Source organism: Ananas comosus, linkage group 12 (assembly GCF_001540865.1).
Source record: "Ananas comosus cultivar F153 linkage group 12, ASM154086v1, whole genome shotgun sequence".
In the NCBI taxonomy this organism is placed as follows: domain Eukaryota; kingdom Viridiplantae; phylum Streptophyta; class Magnoliopsida; order Poales; family Bromeliaceae; genus Ananas; species Ananas comosus.
The window spans coordinates 2,676,344-2,686,185 of NC_033632.1; the positions used below are offsets into that span (position 1 = coordinate 2,676,344).

Genomic DNA, 9,842 nt, shown 5'->3' on the forward strand with positions numbered 1-9,842 from the left:
TTTCAATTAGCACTGAACGAGAAGTTAATACATGTTTGGCTTTACTTCTGCTTATTTTTTCACTTGTAGATATTTTTATTGTAGAAATTAACAAATAGAAAGATTCTGTGATCTAGAACAGATACTCTTACTAATGCTTTATTAAAAATGTTACACTCTACAATAATATCGAATACGTTGTAAATCACTACAATAAGTTGACTTTCCTAGAATCATTGCTGAGATCAAAAGGCACATGATAGCTTAGGCATGCCTAACCAAGTCACTACTATATAGAACCCCAAAAATCAACCTAAAACTAAAGTTGGTGAGCTTCACCTCTCCAATATATTCCTAGGTTCCCACTATTTCTTTATCCTTAACTTTTTTTTTTTTTTTTACACCCTCACATTTGGAGTTAGGCTTTGGTACAATGCAATCATGACACTTGATTCCTTATAATAAGGAAATCACATGCATGGTAGTCCCAAATTGAAGAATTTTGGATTCATCTTTAGTATTGGAGCCATTTATAATTTCATTTTTATTTCATTACTCATTAGCATAAGGAAAGGTCACAAGTTCCATGGCTCATTGCGCAGCTGAAGTAGTGATGTATGCCTTTTCCCTTCTAACTAGGATTTCTAAAATATTGTGTGTGTGTGTGTATATATATATAGAATTAGGCTAGAATACTATTAATAGTAAAACGCTCTTTTTGCTATATATATAGAATTAGGCTAGAATACTATTAATAGTAAAACGCTCTTTTTGCTATCAAGTTTTTAACCCTTGGATGAAAAATTGTAGGATCAGGATGATATTAGTTGGTTAGAGTTGAGTGGTCCCCCTAGGATTGAGTGGTCTCCACTGGGTTATAATATTTAATCCAATGGTTAGAAAAAATGAAAAGAGTTGATCCAAAGGTTAAAAAACTGGTAGCAATAATGGAATTTTGCTACTAATAGTAGCCCAGTCCAACTCTATATATATATATATATGAGTCCGGTTGGGATACTATCGATAGCACTAAGCACTTGGTGTTACCGAGTTTTCTGTTGTAAGATTTAATCATTTAACTATTTTCACCTGTTAGATTATAGTATTCAACTAACAAATCACTCAATCTTAGGGAGTCCACATTATCCTAATCATACATTTCTTCATCCAAGGACCGAAAACCTAATAGCACCAATAACTTAGTGCTATTAATAGTATTCCAGCCTAATTCTATATATATATATATATATATATATATATATATATATATATATAGGCATATAATATACAGGCATACAATAATACATATTTCAATTTTCACAAACTAGTGAGATGCAATTTTTTTTTTTATTTAGATAATCAAAATATTTAATGTTTTATTCAGGTAATTAAAAAGATCTTAAAACGTGACCTCACTGATCCGCTAGTGTAAGCACCGACCTAGATGTCAATGGATACGGCCGATATTCGAAATTTTGTTCGAACCCAAATTCAAACGGAGCGAATTTATTCGATACTAAACGAATATGGTTCCAAATATGGATATAAAAAATAAAAATCTGGCAGATATAGATTCGGATATAGATTTTGACTGTACTCGGCGCAAACTCGAACTGGAATCCGAACTCGAATTTATTTTACATTATATATAATAATGTATATAAATATTTCATGTTATATCTAAATTTATATTTTAAAATTTTAGATTTAATATAATAAATTTTGAAATATTAAAAAGAGAAATAATTGTTTCGGGTTTGAATTTCTGGGTTTGGATTTTAAAGTTTTGGTTGGATTCGGATTTGGATATGAATTTTTAAAATCCATTAGATTCGGGCTCGGATTTCAAATTTGGAGTCGGGTTCGGGTTTGAATTTTTTGAAAATCCGTGGCAAATCCGTCCCATTGACATTCCTACACTGATACCGACTTCATAAACGACTTATTGGAGGGTTAATTTCATACAGTTTCCTACAAATATAGTAAATGATAAATATATCCCTACGATCTACAAATGTAGTAAATAATAAATATATCCCTACGATATTCAACTACGATAAATATATCCTTACGATATTCAACTACGATATGCAACTTTATATAAAACTTTTATATGTTGTCTTTGCAAAAGTTCTGATATTTTCAAATATATTCTTCTAATTTGTTAGAGTTAGAGAACAATTAACCCTCAACATAACAGTATAATATAAAAGCAGTAAGGGCAAAAAATATAATTGCGTCGACAGCAGGATTCGAACCTGCGCAGGCAGAGCCCAACAGATTTCGAGTCTGTCTCCTTAACCACTCGGACATATCGACACTTGCTTATTTGATTGCATTAAAATTATAAATAACATTATGAATTATTTAAAAATATTTAATCTCTCATTGGAATAAAAATCGAAAATCAAAAATTTAATTTTTGTAAAATAAATAACAAAATATCGACATCACTAAATCTTATCCCGAAGTTTGAGAGAAATTTTGTAGACAAACAAAAATTTTGGATCGGGTCTTTACATGTCGGGTTGGGTTGGGCTAATGGAGCGGGTTGATGAGTTCATAAAAAAGGTGTGAAACCAAATTGTCGAATGATGTGGTAAAAAACTTCAAGCAAAGTGAGTTGGGTCAATTTCGAAATGACTCGCTCAAATATTATTATTATTATGTGTTGTCAATTTGACCCGATCCGTATCCAACCCAATTCAATCCGAAGATTCCGAACCCATTAATGTTCAAATTAAATTAAAAAATAAAACGGAGAAATTAGGGTTCTTCTCCATACAATCGCAACAAAGAAAAGGGGAAAAAAAGAGAGTATTCGATTCGAATAATGAAGCTGAAGCATCTCGAAGGCCTCCTCGGAGACCTCCAACAATTTTCGAATCCGAAGGTCCCCCTTATGCCCAGATTCTCATTCCTCTTTTTTGTTTTTTTTTTTTGGCGAATTTATTCTTCTATTATAATTATTTACTTTTTGCGCTCTTTTATTCTCTTGCTTATGCTCCACTTTTGGTCGAACTGTTCATGGCCTTCAAAAAATTTCCCGAAAGTTTGTTTTTTTGTTGTTTTTTAGTACAAATTTTGCTGTAGAGTTCTAAAGTTGTAAGCTTTACCTTTTTTTTAAAAAAAATATGGTACATATTTTGATGTAGAGTTCTAAAATAATAAGCTTTACATTGATTTCATTGAAACCCATTTAACTCCTCTTTTTTTTTTTTTTTCCAATTTGGTTAGTAGAAATTTTGATGTAGAGTTCTAAAGTTGTAAGCTTTACATTGATTTCGTTGGAAACGGTGAAAAATGAGCAGGTGGAGCTGGAGCAATACCCAACTGGGCCACATATTGCATCACGAATGATTTACACGGTATGGGATTTCCCCCCGCCCCCCCCCCTTTTTTTTTTTTATAGGATTCATGGATTATTTCGATCCGTCGTGTATTAAATTGCTCTAACTCAATGATGTTTGTATATGTGCGGGCTATGATCTTTTACTAATGTTATTATCTGAATTTGGGATCATTATGTGCGAGATCCAATCGAGAAATCGAAGCAAGATGACTTAGACTTTTATACTTGTTCATGAACTTCCCTGTTATCTGTTGTTTGCGTTGATAAAAACCTGGTATAATTTACGACTGACGTAAGAAGAATATGAACATGAACTCTCTCTCATAACGTAGCAAAGAGGTTCCAACCAAACTACGGTAAAACATTAAGTCGAACCAGAACGTTTCTTTCTACTGGTTATTAGCTTCAGTTGAACATGTGGGAGATCATCTTTTAAGTTTGAGGTTCCTTTAGGCCTCAGATACTATTTGCAGTACAATTTAGTAAAAATTAGGTGATTTAGGTTTATCCTTCACCAAAATCGGATATATTATGTTTACATTAGGACTCTACTTTTAGTTCGAGGCTCTTTTTGGCTTAACACAGTAGCTGAAGTACAATTTGGCCGAAACATGGTGATTTGTTGTATATTTCGGTTTGCTCTGAGGTCCTTTTACTCTTTAGCATTTAGTACTTCTTTTCTCTGCTAGTTGTTGTTCTTATATTCCTTTACTTTTTAGAGTCTCACTTACTGTAGTGACTTGTAAAATGCATTATATACTGTTATATCAATTTTCCTTGTAAACTTTTCAGGCTGAAAATAGCTTTGATGATATAAGTGGCAAAGTGGTAGCTGACTTTGGTTGCGGCTGTGGTACGCTTGGTGTGGCGAGTTCTCTTTTGGGTGCTGAGTGAGTATATAAACTTTTTGGAAATTATCGAAGAAAAAATTCTTATGTACAAATCTTAGTTGTAGTAATTTTGCAAGTTTGAAACGGGTATCTGAACTTTGCTTATTTACTTTTCAGCCTAATGTTTCATTACCTTCCGTCTCAGAAAATTCTTTCAAATTCTGGTAGAACTTAATGGTTTTTGAAGCAAAAATTATAGATTGTTATACATAGTTCGAATATTCTTTTAGGTTGTGGAGTGTTCCACCAAAAAGTTAAGAATACCGTTAGTTTCCGACTGAGAGTTACCGAAATCAAACGTATTGTAGTGTTTAGTAGTTGATCAAAATTTTGAAAGTTTACGTAGGCGGTTTCAAAGTACAAGACCTCAGATGTCTCTATGACTCTTTATGTTTTAAGGTTGTTTAATGTTTATATTTTATTTCTTTAATGAAAATCTTGGACCTTATATAGGCACTCTTATGACATGACAGACATGTGGTTGGGATTGATATCGATCCACAATCTCTTGAAATTGCTTCACAGAATGCTGAAGATTTGGAGGTATTTACCTCCTACCAGAAAATATGGCTTAAATTACCTTAAGAAGTTTTGGATTTTATTCAGATATTTCTCATTTTTCAACAAATATTTGGCAATTTTCCTGCGTCCTTCGACTAGATTAGTTATATGGCCAAACTTTCTACAATGTTTTATATCGGATGAAGATAGAGTGATTCTGCTTTTATATTCAATATTTGTTGATGCAGGTGGGTATAAATTTCATTTGGTCAGACATCAAGAATTTGAAATTGAGAGGTAAATCCTGTTTTGATTCTACTCTTTCTTTCTGTTCTTGGGTCAATTTTCTGGTTTCGTACCATTACTTGAACATTAGTTAAATAAAAAACAAGTTTACAATACTAAACCTGAAAATTGCAAAACAGTGATGCAATATTTAGTTGTAGGCAGAGACAAGTGTCAAGGAATAATATAAAATGAAAGAATCTCCGTAACATAAATATACTTGCTTGTTACTATTTATATATGCAAAAATATATCCGAATTTACACAAATATTGTCTGCATATTAGTGAAAGAAGTAATATTGTCTGGTATTCGGTATGTCTAATATAAGACCTGTCCAGGTCCTTTGGTAGATACTGTTGTAATGAATCCTCCCTTTGGGACTAGAAAGAAAGGATCTGATATGGAGTTCCTGTGCATGGCTTTGAAGGCAAGAATTTCATTTTTTTTTTTATTTTTATAACTTCCTCATCATTGTGTAATTAATCACTATTTGTTTCTCAAAGCACTTTGACCTATTGTTCAGGTTGCTTCTCGAGCAGTATATTCTCTACATAAGACTACAACCAGAGAAGTAAGTTATTCTCGTGAACATTTTGAACTTCTTTTTGGTTCATGCCTACAACCCATACAGTATATACGCTGCAATCATATCTTTTCCCTGAGAATTTAATAAATCATCTTGTGGGCGAAATGCACTAACCAGGAAATTCATGATTATGAGGAGCTTGCAATGGAACTAAAATCATATTCCTAGGTTGAATTGCAAACGAAAATACCCATACCGCAGAAATTATCTGTTTATATAATATTTTGACTATTTAATATGTATTGCTCTTTTCATTACGAAACAATCATCATTCTTAGAATAGATAAATGAACATTTGGGTGAAATATTATTCCTTTTGCCTTGATTGGGAAGTCGGAAGAGACCTTAGTTTTCTGTTTATGTTAGCAAATTCTTCATTTTCATGTTAAAGAAGTTAGAGAAGTATTTTGGGTATAACTGCGCTTGCATGTTAATACTACTAAGGCAGCTTCTATTTAGCTTGGCTTCTGGAGCAACATCTCTACTCTAGAGAGCAGAAGCTTCTAGAATCTCGGTGTTTAGCGAACAATGCTGTAGTGAAAATCTTGAACAACCTTTTGTATCCCAAAAGCAAAAAAATTCAATTTGAAGCTTCTGCTTCTACTGTAACAGGAAGCCTTCGGACCAAAATTGCTCTGATGTAAACTGATCTTGCATCTTCTTTTACATCCAATATTCATTTTCCTCTTTTCTAATCATGCTATGTTCAGCACATTAAGAGGACGGCCTTGCGGGATTATGGTGCCAAAAGCGCTGAGGTCTTATGCGAGGTACATTACTAATTCCGTTTCGAAGTCGTTGAGTAACGTAAATCCAAATTGAAGTATTCCTTTGGCACACACCGTTCTAGTTATCGGAGATTCGCCTGATTTATTTTTCTTTTTGTTGTTTTCTGGTTTTTTTTTTTTTTTCTTTGTGTAGCTTCGGTTTGACGTACCACAACTTTACAAGTTCCACAAGAAGAAAGAGGTCGACGTAGCCGTGGATCTCTGGCGCTTTGTTCCGTGACCCTTCGCAGTTCAATGCTCATCGCAAACCCGAACCAAATTGCAACTTCTTACCGAGATCGGAATTGAGAAAATGGTTCATTATGTACTTCTTTTTTTTTTTTTTTTTGATGAAAATTCAATTGACTAAGAAGATATGATGTGTGTGATAAGCAAATGTCTCAAAAATTATGTTTGGTACATATCATGATGGGAACCGTGAGTTTTTAGTGTGAAAAATTCATAATGACATTTTGAATTTATTGCTGCATTTATTTTCTTAAAAATTTCCTAGTGTATTTTGTTAAAAAATTTTATTGTGAGATTGTAATTCTGTTGCTGTTTAAAACTCTATTTTATAGGTGATGAATAATCTTTTAAGTGTTTCGAGCCTTTATTGGAAAGCCAATATTATTCAGATTTCATTATAAATAAATTAAAACTCGAAACTCTTAATTGTGATTAGAGATGTTAATACAGTTTGTTATTTGTGAGCCAATTAAAACTTTTAAATAGTAGGCGCTCTTACGGTGTTCCTCTCGTTACTAATTTAAAAGTACGATGAACCCTTCAAAGAATATTGAAATGTAAATAACTAATGCATTTATTTTCTCTTATATACTATTGAAACTTAACATATGGTCCTTTCTCTCATGATATGATGATTCTATTGAATAACTCATGCATGCACGTAGCTTTCCATCAAATTAAAGAAAAATAATAATATACGCCATCTTTATATCTTTATAAATTGTAATGCGTAGCACTACTACTCTTTTATTTTGTTCCTAACAATAACAGCAAGAAAATTCAAAGAAAAAAGCTGGCAAATGAAAACATATACATATTATTATGGTCAATGTACTCCCCTTGTATAATAATCTCCTTAACAAATTTTTAACTTGTATTCAGATCATGTTGCTCATCATTTTATGTGTACTCCATCAATCCTCCACGTACATATAAAGGCTACAATACTGCCTTTTCCTGAGCACACAGCAGAAGAGAGGCTCCCCGAAGTTGCGTCGACCGACGATGGCGAACTCGCGGGCTCTCTTCTTTGCATTCGTCGCGTTGATTGCGGTGGGGTGGGGGGCCGTCGTCGTCGTTGTCGTCGACGCGAATTTCGCCTCGGAGACCAGCTGCAACTGGGGTGGTGCAAACTGCAAAATAGATGGGGATAATCTCCAATTTATCCTCAATAAGTGGTCAGGTAGATAGATACATAGAATGTACATGGACTACATGTCATGCATGCTAAAAATTGAATGCACTATTTTTGTCGAATTTTCGAGCGCAAGGATTGACATGTCTTAGGTTCAAATTATGCTTTAAGCGTACGTGTTGATCGATCGATAGACAGATAGAGAGACAGATTGACGGATAAATAAAAATATGATATGTTTTTGATTGTTTCGTATTCAGGGGCTGGCATTGTAACCAAGCAACAGTTCATTTTCGGAAGCATAGAGATGCAGATCAAGTTAGTTCCTCGGGATTCCGCCGGCACAGTTACAACATACTACGTAAGTCGTAACCCTATACCGAAAACGTAGTTCAGAATCATTCTATGATAGATAAGAAGGGGCTCGCGTACGTAAATGATTTGTCGAATATATGCTGTCGCAGACGTCGTCGACTGGGAACAAGCACAACGAGGTCGACTTCGAGTTCCTTGGGAACGTGTCGGGCCAGCCGTACACCATCCACACAAACATTTTTGTCGGAGGTGTCGGAAACAGGGAGGAGCAGTTCAGGCCTTGGTTCGACCCGACCGACGGCTACCACACATACACCATCTTCTGGAACCCCAGTATGATTCTGTAAGTTCTTCGGATCGCTCTTCATGTATAAGTTATCTCTTTTATTCGGCCAAACACAGCAAAAGAGTATGTGAAGGCTAGGTGGTGTTGTGAACTGGCCAGCTTATATACTTTCTGCCCATACTCTACAGGTGGTCCATAGACGGAACTCCAATCCGGGTGTTCAAGAACCGGAACAGCAAGGGGATTCCGTTCCCGCTGTCGCAGCCGATGAAGGGCTACACCAGCTTGTGGAACGCAGACGACTGGGCGACGCAGGGGGGACGGATCAAGACGAACTGGTCGCACGCGCCGTTCATCGCCAACTACAAGTCATTCCAGCAGAGAGTGTGCGCATACGCCGGGCCAAACAGTGCCAGGCAATGTGCCGCTCCGAGTGCCGCCAATTGGTACACCGCGCCGCAGTACAAAACTTTGAGCCGGTCGCAGATCGATCAGCTGAATTCGGTCAGAAACAAGTACATGATCTACAACTACTGCAAGGACACAAATCGATTCAACGGCAAAATGGCCCCTGAATGTTCGTACCCGCCGTACTGATGATCATCAAGGATGGGGTTCAGTCTAAACTCTAAAGATCGGGTGTTGACGACTCAGTGAGTAATAGCATTCTTTTTTTCTCCTCTTTTTTATTTCCCCTTTTATATGTAAACTTTTGTTGCGTACTACTACTCATGATGGATATTTGAATTTTATGACTGTTTCTTTATTCTTTATTATGATCATGTCTTTTTTTTTTTCCCTGGATATATGAAATAAATGAGTTTGAAGATCGATACTACTTGAATTAAACACTCGTTCTCTCCTTTGTCTCCCTAGCTTTCCTGATCTTTTTTTCCTTCTTACCCTTCTTCCTAATGGCATAAAGGTTTTCATCACAGGGAATGACTCTATTGTTTTCAGAAGGTACAAACAGAAAATAACAGAGAAAAAGTCTAATATGTCAACCTTAGGAGCATTCTTCACCAACAGAAAAAGAAAAAAGAAAAAAGAAAAAGGATTCTCCTGTATTTCTAAAATTATTAAAAAAGAATAAAATCTGGAGATAGCGCTTACAGCTTTCTATCCTGCTTTTCACCTCCGAAAACAAGAAGGAAAAATTATTGCCTATTGTAAGAATTCGCCTTCTTCAAAAAAAAAAAAAAACAAAACAAAAAAACAAAAACAAAAAAGAAGAAGAAGAAAAGGTGAGCAATCATTGACGTTCAAAGGAATCAACAAAATCATCAGCAATGTCACAACTAATAAAAATGCATGGCTCCTAGACTTTGCATTCTAGTTTCCTACAATGGCTTAAATCAAGAACCCTTACATGTCACATGAATACATTAACAACCATAATCTCCATGTTGTCCACATTCTATACTTTTCATATAAAGCACTTTTGGATTGAGTAGTACATGCAAACAATAATAACTATGATTGTGCAGAGCGCTAC

General features: G+C 34.9%; 2 protein-coding genes and 1 non-coding gene across 6 annotated transcripts; 2 read left to right on the plus strand and 1 right to left on the minus strand.

Moving 5' to 3' along the window:
* TRNAS-CGA lies at positions 2,217–2,298 on the minus strand. The gene has a single exon. It is a non-coding gene; the product is annotated as a tRNA-Ser (tRNA).
* On the plus strand, positions 2,587–6,852 carry LOC109717894 (methyltransferase-like protein 5). 4 transcript variants are annotated; one of them, XM_020243845.1, is made up of 9 exons: positions 2,587–2,872; positions 3,220–3,347; positions 4,124–4,221; positions 4,695–4,764; positions 4,971–5,019; positions 5,348–5,436; positions 5,533–5,580; positions 6,306–6,365; positions 6,517–6,603. In XM_020243845.1, the coding sequence occupies exons 2-9, from the start codon at positions 3,336–3,338 to the stop codon at positions 6,601–6,603; spliced, it is 513 nt and encodes a 170-aa protein (XP_020099434.1). In that variant the 5' UTR covers positions 2,587–2,872; positions 3,220–3,335. The 4 variants fall into 4 exon arrangements, with proteins under 4 accessions (XP_020099434.1, XP_020099433.1, XP_020099432.1 ...); XM_020243844.1 differs by having other exon boundaries at positions 2,588–2,872; positions 3,291–3,347; positions 6,315–6,365; positions 6,517–6,852; XM_020243843.1 differs by having other exon boundaries at positions 2,813–2,872; positions 3,291–3,347; positions 6,517–6,852.
* On the plus strand, positions 7,079–9,228 carry LOC109718674 (probable xyloglucan endotransglucosylase/hydrolase protein 26). Its single transcript, XM_020245016.1, has 4 exons — positions 7,079–7,794; positions 8,007–8,107; positions 8,211–8,404; positions 8,536–9,228. Exons 1-4 carry the CDS (start codon positions 7,617–7,619, stop codon positions 8,942–8,944), a joined length of 882 nt encoding a protein of 293 aa, XP_020100605.1. The 5' UTR covers positions 7,079–7,616; the 3' UTR covers positions 8,945–9,228.